The 22,483-nt window shown below is 40.3% G+C and overlaps 1 protein-coding gene across 1 annotated transcript; it reads right to left on the bottom strand.

Annotated features, from left to right (window-relative positions):
* Positions 1-19,215: 19,215 nt before the first annotated feature.
* Positions 19,216-21,281, bottom strand: SOX17 (SRY-box 17). The gene is made up of 2 exons (XM_029285199.1): positions 20,990-21,281; positions 19,216-20,069 (listed from the first exon to the last, which is right to left on the bottom strand). Exons 1-2 carry the CDS (start codon positions 21,279-21,281, stop codon positions 19,216-19,218), a joined length of 1,146 nt encoding a protein of 381 aa, XP_029141032.1.
* Between the last annotated feature and the right edge of the window lie 1,202 nt (positions 21,282-22,483).

Genomic DNA, 22,483 nt, shown 5'->3' with positions numbered 1-22,483 from the left:
AAAAGTTATGCTGTCTCAAGTTTTCTTAAACCAGTAAAATATAGATAAAATATGTCAGTATGTACAAAACCATCTTCTTAAGATTTAAAATGAGTGGACAAGATGTATGAAAAATGCATATTACAAAAAACATTTTGTTTCAATATTTGTTTTTTTTAAATAATCAAACATGTTTTTCATAAATATGTATAATTTTTAAAATTCCACAGTCTTCAATTAAAAAAAATCTTAAAAAGCAGTTTCATGGATACAGATTACCAAGGCAGAAAAGGTATAATTATCTTGCAGGAAACTGAGCTATGATATAACCAAGGCTTTTTTTGTCATAGAACGCATTGAACGGCGTTCAGGCACCTTTTTTTGAACCGAAGAACTGGTTCCTTCTAAGCCACCACGTGAGTCCAGGTATGCCTGCAGAGCGATTTTGTGGACTCCCAGCAGCCTGATCTGGGCCCAGATCTATGGCTGCAGAGCGATTTCGCACACGTCCCCATGGCCAATGGCCGTGGAGTGATTTTGCAGCCCCCCAGCGGCCTGATCCAGGCTCCCGAGACCTGAAAAAAGCCTCCGGAGCCCGGATCAGGCCGCTGGGGGGCTGCAAAATCACTGTGCGGCCATGGATCTGGGCTCCGGCGGCTTGGAAAAGGCCTCCGGAGCCCAGATTGGGCCACTGGGGGGGGGCGCAAAATCGCTCACTAAAGGGGCTTCTTTCCCTCCCCCCGCTCCGTAAAGGGCTTTCGACTGGAGCTGAGCTGTGCGTGAGTTCCGGCACCTTTTTTTTTTTTTTTTAACAAAAGAAGCACTGGATATAACAGAAACAAAAGTTATAGGCAGCTCAAGTCTGAGTATTAGAATGGAAATGCAAGGAACTAGCCAGGAAGGTTTTGAAGTTACACTCTTTCATGAGACATGAGGGGAAATATGTGGCCTTCCAGATGTATATCTTCTTCATCATCAATGCCAATTCCATGAAAGATGAGATATTTTTGTTTTTGAGAAACAAAAAAAAACTGATAAGTGTGATTAGTTTGAGCAAATTCATCTGATTACCCAATCCATGGAGAATCATCTTTATGAGAAAATTTAACGTAACTATAACATTTTAAATATACTGTATAATTTTAAGACAGATGTCTTCCTTTGCCCTTGTAAAACATTTACATGGTAACTGTCAAATCCTGTGCTACTAATATTTATTCCTAGAAAAGTGAACATGGATAAATTGCAGGTCTCACTGTGTGTTTACTATGCTTATGTTAGCGAAGAATCTGGTGCATTAAAAAAAAGAAATATATTTATTACTTGTTAAAAATGAATACTAGAAAGGGAATCAGACTATGAATGTAATTCTTTCTGTAGTACATTATCTTGGTGTTTTTTAATTTTCAAACCTATCAAAATTAATAAACAATACACATTCATTGGCATCCTTCAGTCTCGAGAGACTATGGTATCGTGCTCTGGAAAGAGGTCCTAAAACAATACACATATCATAGAATTTATTATCTCTATCGCTATCCAAAACAACTTCCTCATATGTTGAGGGTAGTTCATTGTCCATAGTCCATTCAAGCTCCATACCCTTAGAAATCTGACCATATGGATAAAAATCAGACAAGTTATACCAGTTAGCTAATTATCAGTTAAGAGTGTATGGTCCTCAGATTGTATATGACTTGAAGTTAAATACCATCAATACCATCAAAGTGTCCTTCAGTAATTCTGAAACAAAGACTACATATTTCAAATATATATAGGACTTTCCTGTATAATGCCTTGGTAAATTTGTAAACTCTTGCTCTGCATGATCGCTGTCATGCAACAAAATTGTTCTTCCTGTTAAATCAGAATTATGGTGTTTAAGATCATGCAAAGTTTATTTGTTATATTTTAATCTTTCAGGTTTTCAATTTCAAGATTTTTAAAGGCTGAAGAATTGTGTTAACCTGATCCTGTGCAAAGACAAAAATCCCTGAAACTTCTGCTACTATATCATTTATCACAGCCACCCAAATTAATTATAGAATAACTTACTTCTCATACATTGGGGGAAAAAATTACCAAGATAAATAATCAATATTGTACCTGACATCTGCTGGATGTGCTTGAAGGATGAACCACGTTCCTAGAGTTCTTTCAGATAGTAAAAAGAATGTGTAGGAGGGCTCTTTCCCTAAAATCCAAGTCCAAAGATCTGGTTTACTGCTCTCAACATAATTAGGCTGCTGTTATATACAAACACTCTTCTCCTGAGCAGCAGTCTATGTATTGATTTAGTACCAATCACAGCTCTACCTATTGTGCGGGTGCTATAGCAACAACAAACAAACTTTTGACAACAGAGGAGCTATGTATTGTTTTCTGAGGATTGTGCAGTCTTGACATTCATGTGTACATGAATTAAACAAGAGAAGGTTAATACTGCATGAATACTGACTCCTAATATCCTCCAGGGGTAGTCAACCTTGGCTCTTTTATGACTCGTGGACTTCAACTCCCAGAATTCCTGAGCCAGCCATGCTGGCTCAGGAATTCTGGGAGTTGAAGTCCACGAGTCATAAAAAAGCCAAGGTTGACTACCCCTGTTAGACTCTGTAAAGGGATATAGTGATGACCTAGGAAGGGAGGTGCTATTAAGGGATATATAAAGGAAATGCATAGGGGTAGGTTGTTCTTGAAAATTATGCTTAGCTTGCTGAATGTCTGCCAACCACATTTAACATGGCGTTCAATTTCCTTTAATGCATCATCTTCCCCTGAGATACTTTGGCTAAAGCAGGGGTAGTCAAGCTTGGCTCTTTTATGACTCGTGGACTTCCACTCCCAGAATTCCTGAGCCAGCTCTGCTGGCTCAGGAATTCTGGGAGTGGAAGTCCACGAGTCATAAAAGAGCCAAGCTTGACTACCCCTGGGCTAAAGTATATGTACAACATCTAGTTTTTCAGATATAAAAATTGGAAATGGGCCGATCGCATAGCAAGAAAAACTGATGACAGGTGGACTAAGGCAGTCATAGAATGGATCATTCCTATTCTGAGTCTGTAGCAATCAGGTGCTAAATTGATGGATATGTCAATACAACCTAAATTATGAGCCTCTCAGGAGTATTCTAAACTTTCTTGTACTTATCACATAACTATAAAATATGTGATATTCACAAATAATTCATTATTTAAACAGTGTATCTGAACTGCTGCTCATAAGGAATGCTCAATGACTTCTGAAGGAAGTCATCCAATTAAGACCCATTTTAAGACAGAAATAATTGTCACAATTTTCATTTAGCAGCAGACATCTGTTTTATCCTTTTATACTTCCACCTGCACTTGGAAATGATGCATAATAAACATTTCTAATTTGAGCATCATGCTACATTAAAAAAAGACACATCAGAAGTAGGGATCACTCTATTTAAGGAGTGCAGTAATGTTATTGCTTTCTTACCGTCATACACTATAGATGGCAGTCTCATACTTTAATACTTTGGATCTGTACTTACAGAGTAAACCTATAGTACATGCCAAGGTTGATGTTGATAAGTTTCAGGTCCAATGAAAGTATACAGGAAAACCATGTACACATTATACTGTCCATCAATGTCTCTTCTTATGTCCTGACTTCTGCAGTTATAACCATTAAACAGGTCAGATAATGTAATGAGAAGAAGGAGTAACCCTGAAGAACATGTGAAAAAAACACATCCCAGGCAAGAGTCAGACAAATAAAATATGAATCTGGGACTGAAATATAATTTGAGAAAGCATCTCATATATGATTCTCTGATTCCCTGATTCTTTATTCTTAAGAGGATAAAGGGAGGAAGGGAGGGAAGTACATTCATAATTGCAAGCTTCTGTTACTATAACTTTGTAAGAACAACAGCATTAGATTCATAACTTTGATTTCCTAGTCCTGTCTAGCTTAAAGAGTTGACAGGTAAGATCACACAAAACATTACAGGGATAGAGCATAGGACAGTGGTGGCGAACCTTTTAGAGACCGAGTGCCCAAACTGCAACTCAAAACCCACTTATGCATCGCCGGGTGCTGGGTAGGCGTGGCCACTGAGTGGGCGTGGCTCCCGAGCTGTCGGCTCGTGCTCACTCACTCGCTCGCTGTCCGCTCTGACTCGTGCTCGCTCTCAAGCTGTCTGCAGCAAATGCTGCTTCCGCAGAAAGTTACTCCTTTTATAGCCTCTTGCCTATTCCCAGACTGTGTATGCGCGGAGAGGAGGAGGGAGCAGCTCGGCCCAGCAATGGCTCATGTGCCATCAGAGACGGCTCCGCGTGCTGCCTGTGGCACACGTGCCATAGGTTCGCCACCACGGCCATAGGATGTGTCCAAAATCCAGGGCTCCTGACTGAAGGGAATGAAATTTGGGAAACCTATGGCTACTTGAGCGCTACTGCCTACTACTGTTGTGCTATGCTACTGCTGTAGTCACATGGTCTTCCTTTTCAATGTTCTGTGACCATTTTCCAAACAGTGTTATAATACCTCTCTGCAGGGCTTTTTTTCTCGGAGAAAAGGTGGCGGAACTCAAACCTGGCCACGCCCTCATCAAACCCTAGGACCGCCCCTTTAGAGAACAGGAATGCAAGTAAAATTTGGGAGGGGCTATTTCCGGTGTGGGAGGGGCTATTTCCGGTGAGGCCGGCCCGGAAAAAGGTGCCGGAACGCGGTTCCGCCGCGTTCCGGCTGAAAAAAAGCCCTGCCTCTCTGCCTTCCCCACCCAGAAGCAGTCACTTACCTGCCTACTGGCAAGGGCAGGGCAGGGTAAGTGGCAGGCAGGCAGGCAGGCAGGCAGGCAGGCAGGAAGGAAGGAAGGAAGGAAGGAAGGAAGGAAGGAAGGAAGGAAGGAAGGAAGGAAGGAAGGAAGGAAGGAAGGGGAACAGGAAGGGAAGAAAGGAAAGAAGGCTGGAAGGAAGATTTATGAAAGAAGGCTGGAAGGAAATTCAATGGTGAAATCAACAAGAAGTTGGAAGCTGCTCCTGCTCTCACTGGCTTTTTGCCTCTCAGTGGTCACCCTGTTTGTCTGAAACAATGATCCAACAGGGTACAGATTATCTAGTACATTTCTGATTCTGAAAAAGGGAACAGGAAAGGAACTAGGAAGTCTGCTGTCACAGAAGTAACAAACAGGGACTCCATTAACCAACTTTCAACCTCATCACATTACCTAGACGTTGAGCCATTAAGTTCAGGTGACTGTCAGGTGAGCTGAGCATTTGACCTGAAAAGGTAACATTTCAAAAATTGCTGCTAGTTTAGTTAAATACAGTTCAATTCAGACTAATTTCACCCTTGTGTGAATAAAAGTAAGAGGGCCAAATATATCATGAGATTGAATTATTTATATGAAAACTACAGGTCAGAGAGATAACATTGGGGCACTTCTTCCAAATCTACCGTACTTCTTCAATAAATCATAGGCTCAGTTAAATGTGTAACTCTAAAATCTCTGCTGTATATATGCATGTATAAACATTTTTATTCTATATAATTAAATATTTGGCATTTTCTGTTATTATTGCAGGATTAACCAAAATTGCAGCACGTCTGCCCCCTGCTGGGCAAACAAAGTACGAATGTACTCCACAGGAAACAGATGTAGCCAATATCTATGATGTACACAATCACAAAAACAAGGCAGCAGTGGGGAGGGGGGAGTTTTCCTGTCTGGGTATGCTATGTAAATAAATAAAGTAGGATAGTTAATCATCTGATTAAACCAAGTTCACAAGGTCATTTTTTTCACAACTATACTAAGAAATTATAACAGAACAGGTTAGAAATAAAATGCAGATTCAATTTATTTTTTCTGGTAAATTGCATAAAATTGCCAAACAATTATAAATATAAAAAGTCTAGTTCTAAGTTTTTAGCACTGGCACTTTCTGTGCACTGTTAAGAAATGCAACAGATACGCCAAGGAAAACAAGGATTGTCAGTCAAACCTTTAGTGCAAAATGTTATAGCTAACAGAATTCTAGGGTTAGATCCATCAGCTGCAAAATTGCAAACAATCACTGGGTAGCAACAAAACTTTATTGTTTTCACTGCTTCATTCTGCCATCTAGTGGTTATCCAGATTTTTACAGGCCAGATCTGGTAGACCTAACTCAACTACAGATTGAAAAATGCTGAGTTGCAACACACTGGAACAAGTGGTTCAGGACCTTCTATTTTCTGCCTATGTTGTTGGTTGGTCTTTTCATCCAGGCAATAGCAAGCTTCATGTAATCAAACTGTAATGTTCAGATGTCTAATTTGACTGTGCTTTTCAGAATAAGAAACAGGCACTTAGTTAAAACAGTCATACTGTATGCATATGGCTACTGAGTAACTACCATCTCCAAGCCCATGCCCCATTGCAAATCTAAACCCCATTATATCACAGCGTGTATGAGCCTTCACTCAATATATGTTGTTCATCATAAATCACAGCATACACTGTACATTCTTCCTCTTCGTTTTAAAAATAAACCCAAGATGCAATGAAAAGGCAGATTTATTTAATGGAAGGCAAAAGGCAGATTTCCAGAATTATAATGTTCTGTGCATTCCATGCATTCAGTGTGTTCTCCCTATTGTTTTTTTTTCTAGGAAGTTCATAACCCAATACACTGGAATTTGGAGGAATCCAAAATATTTAATCTAAGTGTTATTTTAACTCTTAGAAGTATATTTTAATTGTTTAGGTGTTATTCTCTTGAAGAGTCAATTTTTGTAGTGGTTAAAGGCATCTGGTTAGAAACCAATAGATCATGACTTCTAATCCTGCCTTAGGCGTAGAAGCTAGCCAAATTATCTTGGGCAAGTCACTCTCTCTCAACCTTAGGAAGAAGGCAATGGCAAATGACTTCTGAAAAAAAGTTATCAAGAAAACTAATAGATTGTTGATGCCGCTGCAAGTAGTCAAGACTGACTCAAAGGACTGCCAGGGAAGATTATTTTCATATACTGTCACAGCAGCAAGATCGCTGCATACACAGCAGCAACATTATTTTCCAGAGATGGAAAGATTCAACACTACCTACTACGAAGGAACGATCGGTGAAGTTCACAGATTTTGTTGAAATGTATAAATTAACTTAATTATTGAAAATACATTATCTATATTTATTGCTGAAAGCATGTACTTTTTATGTAAAATTGAAAAAAATGAACTAGTGACTTATGATGTTATTAGATAGGATAGATTATAAAAAGAAACATAATATGATATAACCGGAGAGAGAGGTTTAAACATTTTAATAAAAAGTATACCTTAAAAAATTGATTCAAAGGACCAAAATAAAATAATTCTCTTGAGAACAGAGAATACACATTCATCTAATCTACTCAAAACAAGATCCAATTTCTCTAAAAAAAAGATTATATGCAAGATAGAAACCAACTTAACTGTTATAAATTAAACATTGTTGAGGTTTTGCAGCTAGAATAGCATATGAATATATGTTTTGAGGGGTCCTTGGTGCTCTCTGAGCTTGCTTGTTTTCTTGCAGAGGTTTCATTACCCTAACTAGGTAACATCAGGAGCACTGATGATGTTACCTAATTAGAATAATGAAATGTCTGCAAGAAAACAAGCAAGCTCAGAGAGCACCAAGGACCCCTCATTTCAACCTTGAGCTACAAACATTCTTTTTCATTGAATATATATTTTGTTCTAGGCAAAAAAAGTTGTACTTATTGTTTTGGTTACTTATTTATATGAAACTGATATCAGAGCAAACAACAAAACAAACAAGGTACCCAAAACCCATAGCAGGAGGCTCTTTCATCACAAATCTACTTTGAAGTGGAAGACACAGAATTGATGGCTTTTGAAAAAACCAACAGAGTAAGAGTCAAACTAATTTTGAAAGGAACGCTATTCCAGAGAAGAGGAATGGTAACTGAAGTTTGTCTCTGTGGTCTCTGAAGATGACATTCCTTAAGAAAAGGGATCTGGAGAGAGCTAACCGTTCCCATCCTTGTTGCTCTGGGAAAAGTTGCTGGGAGAAGGTGGCTATAAGCCTTAGGGGGCTTTAAAAGTGACAATCAGAGCCTTGACTTGTGCATGGAGGGGAAACTGGTGGAGTTCTTGCACTACCCATGTTGCATGAGCGACCCAGAAGACTCCCATCAACAGCAGATGCAATAGGAAAGGAGAATTACTGATAATTCACTGCTCGTTGCCACAATATACACTTGAATGGAACCATGTTCCGATTTGCTCATTACCTTCTGTTCTAGATAGCGTCTCTGACATTTTCACTGGATATGTTATTGTTATTGTTATTGTTGATGTTGCTGTTATTGTATTTCAGTATTGTATTTCAGGGCTTGCTCTGAGTTCATGTTATTTATATTTCATTGTATAGGTTAGGGGTGTCAAACTCATATCGTGACTTTTTTTCCATTGCCGGCAATGGGGTGGGCGCGGTTTCAGCATGACGCATCCGGCCTGCAGGCCGGCAGTTTGACACCCCTGATATAGGAGATGGGAGTTTTGTCCCTAAGAGAATTAACAGTTCAATTTATAAATATGAATGATTCAGTTTACCCTGTTGTGCAAGCTTGAATTTTGAAGACAATTCATTATTGTATTTAATAATCACAATCATAATGCTTCTTCACAGTTAGATTTTCTGTCATTTTGCGTGATGCATCACAATCATAAATAATAAAAGCCTGTAAAAGTTGACAGAGCTAAACAAATATTTCTAAAAGTAAGAATTCATTGTAAACTATAATTGAAGTGTGCAAAAGGGTTATATATTGCTTTACGTCTCACAAATAATTGTGGATTGGCAAAGTATTATAAACATTAATCATTCAATCATACTTAAATTATATATTTTATAAACTATAAAATATATAATATATTATATATAATATTATAAATTATATAAACCCTTCTAAAATTCACAAACTTTTAAAAGCATTTTTGTATCAAGTATTCTGTATATCAAAGTACTGTGAGATTATAAATTTAAATCATTATTTCAAACAAAATAAATCTGAATGTATTTATAGACTATGCCTTGTATAGCTTCCAATTTTTATTTTATTTGGCTCTTATTAGTTTGATTTATCTAAGTTATAGCTATTGTTTTGCTTCCCTCCTTATCAGCACAATACAAAGCAACCAAAGAAGATACTATAGCTCCTTTTATCCATGTTTTCTCACAGATTAACCTTAAGTAGATTAATCGTTTGCTTTCAACCTGACAGTTTCCCCAACACACATATGCAAATCTATTTTTGACAAAAGATTTTATTTTAGGATGTCCTGGCTCTGATGCTAAATTTGAAATCATGGTGTGAATTTTATAGAACACTATTTCCTTTTTTAAAGGATGTTCACAGCTAATCTATCATTTAAAGGACAGACAGAGGTCAGTAAAGTAGGAAACAAAGACAGGTGGGCTAACAAAAATATTAAACTTAATTTTTCCAAGTTCTGAAGTTGCTAAATTAAAATTCTTTTCCTTTTTTCTTAAAAAAAACCTAATTGAACTATTTAGATAAGACCCTCCCGTCTTTGTTTTATTTAACAGACAGAAATAATCCGTAGAGTTAGCAAGGATGTGGTGCTGACCTAGAAACCAGGAGTTCTAGTCCCACCTTAAGGATGAAAGTCAGCTGGGTGACTTCAAATCAGTCTCTCTTTCTCAACCAAAGCCACCTCACAGGGTTGTAGGGAAAATAGGAGAAGGAAGGAATATTACAGTATATCTGTTTGCTTATAAAAGTGGAATAAACTCTAAAAAAAAGAAAGATGGTGGCAATCAAAGATCTATTATTTTTTTATTGCAACTCACAAACAAAAAAAATCAAGCTGAGTGTTGATTGTACCACCATAGCTACCATATTGACTTTTCTGACCATATCCTATGGACATCGCTGAAAGTAAGTAAAAAGATAAAAGTCTGAAGGTAAATTCCACTAAATTCCTTTCCTTTTTAAAAAACAAAAACAAATTCCATATAAGAAAAAAAGACATATTTCCAATACAATATTACTGTCTAGTTCAGGGGTAGGCAACCTTGGCTCTTTTATGACTCGTGGACTTCAACTCCAAGAATTCCTGAGTCAACATATTTGACTCAGGAATTCTGGGAGTTGAAGTCCACGAGTCATAAAAGAGCCAAGGTTGCCTACCCCTGGTCTAGTTCATAGCAGTTTTTATTTTTTTTTCTCTTGCCTTTATTATTTTTATAAATAATTCAAGGCAGAGAACATACCTATTACTCCTTCCTCCTCCTATTTTCTCCACAATAACAACAAGTGAGCTGAATTGGGCTGAGAGAAAATGACTGGCCCAGAGGCACCCAGCCAGTTTTCATTCCTAAGGCAGAACTAGAACTCACAGTCTCCTGGTTTCCAGCCTGGTGCCTTACCCACTAGACCACAGGTGTCAAACTCGCCACGTCATGTGAAGTGTCGCGACGTATTGTGACTTTGTTTGCATTGCTGAAGCTGGGGTGGGCACGGCCTCCGTATGATGCAACCAGCCTGTCGGCCAGCAGTTTGACACCCCTGCACTGGACCAAACTGGCTCTCATATTTACTATATCTATACATTTGCCTTTCTCTTTAAATGCTTCTAGGGTTTTACATTTATTTCAGAGATCCAATTATCATTCTTCCAGCTGTGGCCAATTCTAATAGCATTAAAGATATATTTGAATACTTACAATATAACCTGAAAGTATACTTCTCACTCTATCATTAGTCTGCCATTGACTTCTTCCAAGATGTCTTTTGACTTCTTAGTCTAGACTACATCGTTGTGTTTCTCTCCATCCAATGTTTAGTTGAGTTTGTCCTTGCTTATCTTCTGAACCCTGGCAAGATCAACCAGGGTCTATCATCTGTTGAGGAAGAAATCATAGAATTGTAAGTTATTTCCTCTAAATTAATAATGAATCGAATAAACTCAAACTTTTTTCTTAAGTCTATCTACTTCATTATCTTTGTCCTGTCTACTTTCTATAATGTGAGCAAAAAGCCCAGATTTATTTCTTATTCCTAAATATAGGAATATTTATTATTCCTATATTTATTTATAGGTAAGGCTCAAAAGTGAAGTGGGTTCACTTTTTCCTTTTAAGAGTAACTTATGCTTTAAATAATAGTAAATGCAATTCTGAGTAAGTATTACCAGATTAGGGAACTAGTCATCAGGTATTCAATAGGTTGGACTATAATAAATTTAAGATTTGCAGAAGACAAGAAAATTATGGCTCTCACAAAATTACAGCTCTTGTGAAATTAATAGCACTTCTGTCATTTGTATAACCAAACAGGATCTAATCTTATTTTTAATTTCAGGAAAACCCAAAATATCAGCAAAATCAATTACTTATGTTATCATATAGTCATAGTGTGCTGAACTTTAATCATTCTGTGTATGTGTGTGTGTTGAATATGGTATTTGCCCCATGGCTCATCCTGCTTTACATTTTAAAACTTTAATGGCCAATAATTATAACCTGAGGTTGGATTAGCTTGACCTCTGCTAATAAGTGAACTATTCCCCATCCCCAAAAAACCCCACGATCCTCATAAGCTTCCTTAAGTACTTTAGCCCTGAGCCAGTCAAGCTCTAAACTATCAACAACTTCTCTGGTTTTTCAATTTACACCTGTTAAGTCAGGATTAGCCAATATTGGATTAAAGAAATGAAATACTGGGCAGTCTAAAGTTCTGTAATGGATCATTAGTTTCAATGGATAGCAACAATTATTATTATTCACCTTGCAATCTTTTACAATTTGTTTAATAACGTATTTTTAAAGACATGTTATTTTCTTGCATAATGTTAAGCTCTTACATTGCAAATCTAATAATGTAACAAGCAATAACTTTAGGATAATTTAAAAGACAGTGGCACAAATTCTTGGATACAGTGATTTGGTTGATGTTTGTTTATCTAAGTTTTTTGTTTGTTTGTTTGAGAGGGAAAGCTTGTTTTGTTTTGTTTGGTGCCTTGTTGTCAGTTTTTTACTCTCGGCAACTACCTGGACTAGTCCCTGCAGAACTAGGACTCACAGTCTCCCATTTTCTAGCCAAAGGCCTTAACCATTACACCAGACTTGTCTGAAGAGTTGGCTACCTATCTAAAAGTACTGTATCTGCAATCTTTCAATGCTTCACCTGTATCCAAGGCTAAAAACTGTAATAATTCTGTTGAAGTACATTTAAGTGTCATTATATAAATAATACTATATTGCTTTTCATATTAAGCAGGAGGAATAGGGGATGAGGCAGGAAAACCAAAATATGAGACAAACCTATGAGACTATGCAGAATAATAAATAAAAGTAAGAAATCAACAAAGACAAAGGGTTAAATTCAGTTCAGGAACCAAAACTTCTGGTAAGAAGTGTAGGATGTTCATAAGAACATTACTGAATTTTAAAAAATATATAGGAAAAGCAACATCGGCCTAGCCAAAGATTCATTTCATTCAGCATTCTGTTTCCACAGGGGTTCTGCAGATGCTAGTGGAAAGCCACAGCCAAACAAAAATAGAGAAATCCTTTCCTACTTGATTCTCCTGTGAACAACTTTCAGAGATGACAATAATGACCTATATAGCATTGCACTAATCCATTTTAGCAGGAACTCCCCTATTATTTTCACTCATTCTTTCAAAATGTTACTACCCCATTTACCAAAACAGACTTATCAAAATCCCATTAAACACATCCAGTATTTAGAGAATAACTTCAAAGAAGAAGTTATTCATAGGAAAGGATTATTTGTATTTGTATGGTCAGATAAGAATATTATCCTTTTTTAGAAGAAGATATTAGAATGTTTATGCCATGGATGCAAACATTCTTACATTTACATAATATCATATTATCTGTGAGAAAACCAGTTACTTTTTTTCAACAATATCAACACTTAAAACAGATTCCAAGGTTACATAGTTAACAATAGCAAATCCTTGATTGCTCATGAGCTACATAGCTAATATAGTTGCCATAACTTTCTTCTCTGACTACAGGTCAAGTCCTGTTGTCATGGTAAAGAATACACTAATATTCACCGAATTTTAAAAAAAAACTCTTTTCATTTTTGCTTCGGTGAGTCTTTTTGATGTTTCTGAGCATTCATTTCTCTGTCCAAAGGTACAAACTCCTTTCTATTTCTCCACAAGAAGAAACATCAGTCACCACTTTTCCTCTTCCTTCTTGCAAATGCCGACTATTTTTTTCCTAAAACAAAAATATTATCACGTCTGATTGATTCTAAGCAAACATAATAATTGCTTTACTATATAGCTAAATGTATATATTTGCGGTTGTATTGCATATATAATTTCCAATGCAATATGACTTATATACTGTACCTAAGTTGTTCAACGTTACTCACTATTGCAAGGAAACAATTTACAAGGCAATTAGAACTAAAAACACAACATGCTAAGCTAACTAACTGGACAGCTAAGTCGTTAATTATAGAGGACCGTGTTATAAAAACACAGGACATAATTATTGAGAAAGACTTAGAAGTATTTTTATCTACTTTCTCACCAATTAAGTGAGATCCACTTACTTGGCCTAAAGAACAAAAAAGTGTAAGTGTGTATCCATAGGATTATTCTCATTTTGTAGTGTTTTATCTTGCTTGATGGGCAGGAAATTAAAAAGGCCAACCATTATGTGTCTTATATCTAAAGTAAATAAACAAAACACAGGCAATTCTCCAAATGTAAGGTACTGGGCAATGGAAATTATTTACATTGTTTTTATATATGAGCAGTGATATATTGTGGATTCAAAATTATATCTTAGAAATATGCTTCATATATATACACTTTTTTCATCTTATCACTGTATATATGTTGTATGTAACAATAATGATAATGATTGCCTTTTAACAACTGGTTTGTTTTTTAGCCTGAATTTAAAAGGGATTTTTAAAAGATACACTTAGTACCTTAAGTTTATGCAAATCTTAAGATATCCACTTTGCTTCTTAACAAGTGCTGGGGAAGAAGAGGCTTCAGCTCTACTCTACCAAGACTGAATGGTTTTGGGTTTAGGAATTCCTGGATCTATTAATATTTTCCATCTTTGTTTCTGGTTGGGATTGTGCTGCTCCAAACAGAATGTATGCATAATCTGGTGGTCTTTCTGGACGCATAGTTCCTACTTGAAGAGAAGGAACAGCCATGGCTGTGTGGGTTTTGTACAACTTTACTTTCCTTCATTTCCCTAATCCTTTTCTAGACCATGAGGCACTGCTCATATCACTCAAACCTTTGTCATCCCAAGAGGATTACTGTATTACACTCCACTTGAGACTGCCCTCACTATCTGAAAGATGCAACTGGGTCCAGAATGCAGCATTGTGGGCAGTCATGAACACACCTCAGTATACTCAGGGCTTTTTTTGTCATAGAACGTCCAGAACGGAGTTCCGGCACCTTTTTTGGATGGAACCTTGTAGGGTAGGCAAGGCGGGTTGTATAACGTGTGTGAGTTCCGGCACCTTTTTTTTTTCTTTCAAAAAAAGCACTGGGTATACTCATGTTACAATTCTGTTCCCACCAGAATTCACCTGTAGCATGGAGTCAGGTTATTTGTGGGTTATTTATTCCCTAGTTCTTTCTACTCAATAGAATGGAAATGAAGGAACAAAAGGGATAAAAGAGTTTGACAGCTAGTACCTCCCTGATAACTTATTTGGGGCAGTCTCCATTTTGAGGAGGAAGAGTTTTGATCACTAAGGTCAGGAATATATCACTTTGTGGTAGGGTCTCCATCTTAATTCCTCAAAATCATTTGATTATGTAGCAAACGGATACCATTCTCACACAAGAGTTTGGTACCTATGTAAGACATGAATAAGAATTAAGCATACTCAGTGGCACCAACTTGGCAAGCAGGCCAGTTGGAATCATGAGCCCTCCATTACCCCGAAATGTTCTGTGACCATTTCAGAGTGTTTTGTCTGTTGCATTTCAAATTTTATGGCCCTTCTTTAAAGAATGGCAGGCAACTGGATATCTTCTAACTGGTTTAGACTACAACTTCCATAAGGCTTGAGAGCATGTCTAATAGTTAGGAGATATAGTCCAAAATATTTGAAATGCACAAGTTGCCTACTTCTGTTTCAATCTATTCAACAAGCAAAAACCAGATAGATGAATGTTAATTCTAATGGTCAAAATGATTTCAATACGTATGATACCACGGCCAATTTATCTATCTGCGTGAGAGATCTACCAACAGGCTAAGATTATCACCAAGCGTGTTTTATGCTCTTCTCAAAGAGCGTGCATTCACCGAAAATGAAACAGATGCCTGGGATATAGTAAGACCAGAACTGCAAACCCCTGGATGATGAGCAGATGCAGCAAAGCATTTTCTGTACTGCTTTCCTGCCATTCTAGTGGGCATCTGGATTTTGGAGTCCAGATCTAGTAACCTTAAAGAAGATCCATGAGTGCTTAAGAAAGTTGGAATTTAAGTGATTTAAATTGGGTTGAGATATAGAGAATTCATATGTCTGGTAAATAAAACTGTGGACTGATTTAGAGAAATTCTGCTTCTATGGCTGAACATTTAGGTTTAGTCTTGTTTTAGTCTAGTCCTACCTTGCAATTCTTACCATGGACTGGATAAGAATCTTTCTTTGAAAAAAAAACTGTTGTGACAGAAGGTAATAGGATGCAGGTAATATGGCTGCATCTTATCCAGTCTTCTCTCGGACAGGCCTCAGATACTGTGGATCTACTGCTGAGGAAGCATGCACCCCAATTGTATTACACAGCAGGCCTTCCCAGTACATTGACCTTAACCGGGATTTTTTTCCCATTAAATAAACACAGAACTGAGTGACAGGTAAAACACAGCCAGTATGATTCCGTTCAAATGCATGCATTTACAGTTTACATCATCCCCATATATTCCCCCTTGACTGGCATTTGCTTTGTTCCCTATTTAAAGCAGACTTATGATGGTCTTGCTTCTTCTGGAAAAAAAACTAGCTTTTCCTCCTTAATCCAACACAAGCCATGGTGTGTAAATTTTATGGCACTTTCACCTTTTCCAGAAGTCTGGGTGAAAGTGACCAGCTCAAATTAGCTATTAACAGATTCCTTGGGAACAGATGTATATTTCAGAAGTCAGTATTGTATATTCCAGGGGTCCCCAACCCCCGGTCCGTGGACCAGTACCGGTCTGTGGCATGCCAACAACCGGTCCGCACAAACAAGCAAAGCCCCATTCGTGGGATGCAGGCAGCACACAAACCACGTGCCCTCCGGTCCGCGGAAAAACCTCTCTCCACGAAACCGGTCCCTGGTGCCCAAAAGGTGGGGGGCCTCTGGTATATTCACTGGCTAATTCATGTTCTCGAAACTTTCTCCTGCTGCCCACTTACAAACAGTCCAATGAAGACAATACTTTATTTTACTGTCATTAAGTTATTGTCATATCAAGTTGTTACATTGCTATAGTAAAGATGAAAACTTTAAAAACTGCTAGTTAATAAAGATACTTTTCTTTAATTGGAAGCATGTCTGGACTCTGTTGAATATGTGATTCCCCAAAAAGTTTTATTTCCATATACAATAAGACTGTTGTATCCAGTACAGCCTAATCAAACAATATTTTCTAGGATATTAAGCCCTAGAGTGATTTGTTTGGGGGTATTTTAATTTTTTGCTTAATGTAATATTTGAATCCAACCAACTGCAATTTAACTTTTCATGCTGTAGTATTAAAGCCTTGAAATCAAAGTATCATATAAAGCTACAAAGGAAGACTTTTAGGGAAATGGCAATTCTTAATTTAGGGAGTAATTCCTCAATTTAAATCCAAAAGATCAGGATTCAAATTCAGAGAGGGAAAGGGAAGGAAGGAGGGAGGGAGGGAAGGAGGATGAGAGGGAGAGGGGAACGGGGATGAGAGAGAGAAGAGGGAGAGGGAGAGGGAATTTGAGATGGAATATCATATCCTCCAGAACTCTTCGGGGGAAACAGGCATAAAATGGGATTGATTAAAATAGAATTTTTTCCAATACTAAAATAAAAGACAAGACACTTAGAATTGAAAAAGTTAATCATGTTTATTACAAAATTTAAATCCTGATCAATGGAACATAATCCTGAGTAAGTCTTCATACCCAGGTTACAGGCAAAGAGACGGGAAATCACTTATCTGCATATCCACAAGTTTACTACACAAATATTGTATAATCTCAGTCTAGCTTTTTTGAGGGATTGTATTACCACGATTTGTTTGCTGCAAGGGGGACTCTAACCCATATCCATCACAACACATTCTACCTGTCTTTGTTTTCTACTTTAAAAGGAAGGAAAGGAAAAAATGCATCAACATGTTTGTACTCTTTTACAAAGGGATACAGATATAGGCCAAAATCTGAAAAATTAATTCAGTACTTTTAATAGCAAGTATGTACTGTAGTGATGCTGCCAACTGGTACAAAATAAGAGGATGTCAATTGAAAAGGCTCCTGCCTGTCCCTTCCTCTGACACATGGTCCAGTTTTTATGACTGCTATCAATTTAGGATGGCTCGATTTGCTTTTGTTTTCTTCTGAAGAATACTGTCTTAGCAAATTCTCAAGAGCAGTTTCGGTTGGTTCAGTTGACCATACTCTAGGACAGTGTTTCTCAACCCACATGCCTTAAAATTGTCAAGGTTGAGAAACACTGCTCTAGGAGGTAATGCCCTACCTAAGAGGGCAGCAAGATTTTCTACATGTTTCTTTCTTGTGATAATCTTTTTAGTTAAATATTTGGCACACACTTTTTTTTTGCATCAATTCATTACCTGATTAGGGCTGCAAAACTTCAGACACCAGGTTTTCTCTTTGTTGCTATCCCAATTTTTGCTGGCCCTTGGATCTGGTAATCCTAAATTGATATTGTGAACAGTTTAGCTTATTAAGGTGAGAGCCAAGCAGCAGTACAGTGGTCAGATGCTCCAACTTGCACCCATTTACTGCAACCCTAAATGGCTCAGGATTGTGATCTCAGATACACTGAAGCAAAGATTGTTCATTTCACAGGGAATTCTCCTTAGATACTGAAGTCGAAGACTTTTTGAAGGGAGCAAGGTATACAAATTCTATTTCTTGGAATAGAACTGAGAAATATCAAATTGTGTTCCTTTAATTTGTTCAAATTAATACTAGTAGGCATTAAACTCACATCAGATTTAAAACATACCTTCTAATGCTAAAAATACTTTGGCAGGCTATGAACCTTCAAAGACTATCCTAGGAATTGGATCGTGAGGGAAGGCGACTGACTTTATTTAAACTAACTTTCCCAACACCTACTATCAGTAGGTGACACTTACTGGAATGAAGCACGTTCAAACACTGGACTTAAGCCAGGCAAAAGCATTCATGTTTTCTCATCTGATTATCTTTGGGATCCTTTCAGTATTTACTGCATTTACTGAATGCTTTCAGGGTAAGAGAAATGAGGCCAAAGGGTTGAAAACTATTACCTCGAGAATTGCTACGCAGTTCTCAGGTCTCACTTCACACTCGAATATGATGGAATCTACCTCCTGCCCCTGCCCATGTAATTGGGCCTCCCAAGCAGACTGGCGCAGGGAAAATAGGGCAGATGTTGTGGGGTCTCCTTTATGGGAAAGCCATTCCAGGAGCCCAGCTGTGGGAACTCTAGTTTCAAGATTACCCAGCCACATTAAGACCCCCTGCGATCGATTTGGATTTTATGAGAATGTGGTATTAGGATGTGCAAAGCGAGATTGTAGAGTTTCGTGTGCAAAGTTAGCGGGGAGTTATTGAACTAATTCATGGCATGTTATTTTCTCAGGTAACACAAGTCTCTGAAGAACGACAACTCCACCACACCTTGGTATAAAACCGCCTGAAGGATGGTTGGGTTGGTTTTTTTTGTTTTGTTTTGTGTTTCGTTTTTATTGCCAAGCTGTTCCAAGTCAACCTTTAATCGGGTGCTTTAGTCCAAGCCCACCCCATTCTGTACAAAACCTGAAGAAAAAAAAAAGGCAGGTGCCTGTTAACTCCCGCCAAGTGAGCCTCCTGCAAGAAAAAAACCTCGCGGCCTCTGGACGCGCCGATTTTCAGAAACACGGGAGCTCCTTCTCTAATGGCCCTTAGAGATGCGCAGTCAATAAATTACAATAAATAATATTAGCAGGGTCCACCTGCCCCGCCCTCACCCGCCTGGGGACGCTGGACTCACAACTCGGGATACGTTCCGGCCCCGCCCGCGGCCGCGCAGTAATAGGCAGCGGCGTTAGCCTCCGGGCCTTCGTGGCTCGCGTAGGGGAGCCCCAGGTCGCCCGGGCGGCAGGCGAAGGGCAGGTACTGCTCAAACTCGGCGCGATCCACATCCGCCAGCAAGTCCACGTCGTGAGGGGGCAGCTGCTCGAGCCCGGCGGCGGCCTCCCCTCGGCGACGGGGTTGTTGTTGCTGCGCGTGGTCCGGGGCGGGCGAGGAAGGGTAGGAGGCCAAAGGCACCGGGAAGCGACTACGGAAAAGGCCGATGCCCACACTGGGACTACCGCCGTTATTGCCGTGGCCGCTGGCAGGGACGCCGTTGCAGGGATACTCGGAGCCAGGCGGCGTCGGGTAGCCGTAGGGGCCCAGCAGGCAGCCGCCGTCCTCCGGGTGGGGCGGCGGGAAAAAGACAGGCTCTGCGCAGGCGCCCCCCTGGGATTCGGGCTCCGGCGTAGGCAGGCTGTAGTTTCCAAAATGGGTGCCCAAGGCCGGCAGCGGGAGCGGCGCGCAGTCCCGGTAATGGAAGCTCCCGCCGGCGTAACTGGGCTGCTCTGCGTAAGAAAGGCCGAGCGCCTCGCAGCTGCCTCCGTTTCCCGCCTCTCCGGCTAGGCCCAGCTGGTGATGCTGAACGGGGAGGAAGCCGCTCCCACCGTCCACTGCGCCGTCGTTGCGCTTCAGGCGCTTGACTTGCTTCCTCCGCCGCGGCCGATACTTGTAGTGGGGGTGGTCCCGCATGTGCTGCAGCCGCAGCCGCTCCGCCTCCTCTACGAAGGGGCGCTTCTCCTCCTGGGTCAGCGCCCGCCACGACTGCCCTGTCAAGGGAAAGGAGAAATCGGAATTAGTCGAGGGAGCGGAAGCTGATGGCCAAGCTGGGGCTGGGGCTCCGGGGGGGAAGGGGGGAGAATCTGGTTCACTGTTTTTGGCGGGGAGTCGCTTTTCCCACCCAGACCCAACTTTTCTTCAGGGAAGTAGGTGGTTATGGCACGGCTTGCTAACTGGTGGTTAACGCTCTGGCCTTCTCTACCAAGGAAGCGATCGCGCCTCGTGCCGCTTTCGTGTAGAAGTAGGTCTCCTCTCGATCCCGCCCTGCTGCGCCCGCACTGCGTGAAAAGTAGGCGAAAACCCAAAGAAGAGGGGTACACCAAAGAAAAGCCAGCGCAATTATTTATTGAAACTTTCCTGAACTATGTTTCAGTTCGGGGCAGTAACTTCAGCCCGTTTTCTGGGAATCGCCCGATTGTCATTGCGCCACCGCAAGAGCGGCGACCAGCAGTGGCCGGGTGCAGCTGGACTACTTAGGTTTCTTTCCTTCGCCCCGTTCCAGTTCCTCAGTTGCGGGGCAATGAATCTTGTATCTTTAGCGGAGTACGAGAAGGCTGGCAAGGATTTTGCCCGCCTGTTGGGAGAGCAAGCCAATTTCCAGAAGACTTAAGTGTTGCCTATAAACCTGCCGGAGGAACCGTCGTCGATTCAGGGGATTCGGGTCCCCTGCCTGGACTAGCGTCGGATTGCGCAACGCTCTGTAAAAATCGCAAAAGCGAGTCTACTGGGTCCCGAGCCTGCTGCTTCGGTTCCTTTACAAAGTGCCCGCAGTCTCATTTCCGAAGGCAACGCGGGTTATTCCGCGACGTGGCGGCCCTTGGACGGCGCGCAGAAAAGTAACGCCGCGCAAGATCGCTAAGCCTCCTCTTCCAGCGATCTCCCGCTCCGCCGACGCCTGTTGGGTACTTACCCAGCATCTTGCTAAGCTCCGCGTTGTGCAGATCCGGGTTCTGCTGGGCCAGCCGCTTGCGTTCGTCCTTGGCCCAGACCATGAAAGCGTTCATGGGGCGGCGAATGCGAGCCTCCCCTTTGGCCCGGCCCGAGGCTCCCTGCTGTACTTGGTCGGCCGCCGCTTCGCCTTTGCCGTCGGTTAAGGGGCTCAGCGACTCTGCCCACTGACACTGCATCATGAGGGGAGGGAGGGAGGACCGTCCTGGCGCCTGGTCGTCGCTACTGGCGTATCCAGCATCGGGGCTGCTCATTTCCACTGCCCGGCCAGCGTCTGGCCCCTTCTCGGTGCCTCCAGAAGGCGAGCAGGGCGAGCGGGTTAGCAGCGCTTGCGCCTCGCCGTTCGCTGCCAATAAAGCTTGGAAGCGCCTCTGATGCGAGCCCAGAGCTCCGACAGCCCTCGAGTAAGCTGGCGGCTGTCACCGCGCGGCTCCGTTTAAACTGAGCGGTAGCCAATCGGGCGGCGAGGGTGTGGCCAGAGAGTCTGAGCCGGGCGAGGAGGGGACCAGTTTTATCTGCAATTCACCTGTATGGGATAGAGCCAGAAACGGCCTTTTTCGTCGAGCGAGGAGTGGATTTTTCCATGACCTGAGTCTACGTGGAAGTAAATTCCATTGAGATCAATGGGATCTACTTTCAAGTAAGTAAGAGACTCGAAAATGACTTATTAGAGCTGACAAAAGAAAGGGGAAAATGAAAAGTTTATCCGTGAAAATATGTTTGTTTGTTTGTTTGTTTGTCTTGAGGTAGTTTGCTTCTACGTGCAGGGAGGGAAGATTAAGCACTTTCGACCTCTTTCGACCGTTTCCTGTCTGTTGGACCGCGTTTCCTAGACAGGATATGTTCTAACAAATACCATATAAGCAATACTATTTTAAGAACTGGCTTATGGACTGGACTGGTTACTTTTTAAATATTGCTTTCTTTTCTATTAAATGTTGCTCTCGCCTTTAATAATTTGTATATCGGTAGTATGCATATTCACAATTTGGATTATTCTCATACGATAAATATGTCAATTGTTGTAAACTAATTCGCTATAATTACTCCATTTGTAAACTTCTTGATTTAATCTGTTTGCTCCTTTAATTTTTGTTAATTCTGATTATTCCAGCACAGAAATTCGTTCTAGGTTGAAGCAAGTCTAAACGAGCAAGACGGTGTGATGCGTTGTCACAATTAATACACAAAGGGAAAGGGTGTTTTAGATAACTACGACGTGCATATACTTTTAACATACCCTGAACAAGCTGTTGGAACTGACTTAACCTTGTCCGGATATAGCAAATCTGATGTTGAAAAAAGTGAAAATACTCTAAATAACCGGAAGTAACTGATATAGATTCTATGTTCTTCCAAGCGATTTCTACTTCAGCCGCGCCTTTTAGATTGATAGAAAGCTGTAATAAAATGGCCATGTATTACTTATCTGCACACAATGTTTGAATTGCCTTAT

Source organism: Protobothrops mucrosquamatus, unplaced genomic scaffold (genome assembly GCF_001527695.2).
Source record: "Protobothrops mucrosquamatus isolate PMUCROS unplaced genomic scaffold, P.Mucros_1.0 scaffold1401, whole genome shotgun sequence".
In the NCBI taxonomy this organism is placed as follows: domain Eukaryota; kingdom Metazoa; phylum Chordata; class Lepidosauria; order Squamata; family Viperidae; genus Protobothrops; species Protobothrops mucrosquamatus.
This window is presented reverse-complemented; position numbering and strand designations above follow the sequence as displayed.

Coding starts and splice junctions, on each gene's coding strand:
- SOX17 (XM_029285199.1), bottom strand. CDS start 21,281: ATGAGCAGCCCCGATGCTGGATACGCCAGTAGCGACGACCAGGCGCCA. Junction 20,070..20,989: donor GGAGCTTAGCAAGATGCTGG/GTAAGTACCCAA, acceptor TTCCCTTGACAG/GGCAGTCGTGGCGGGCGCTG.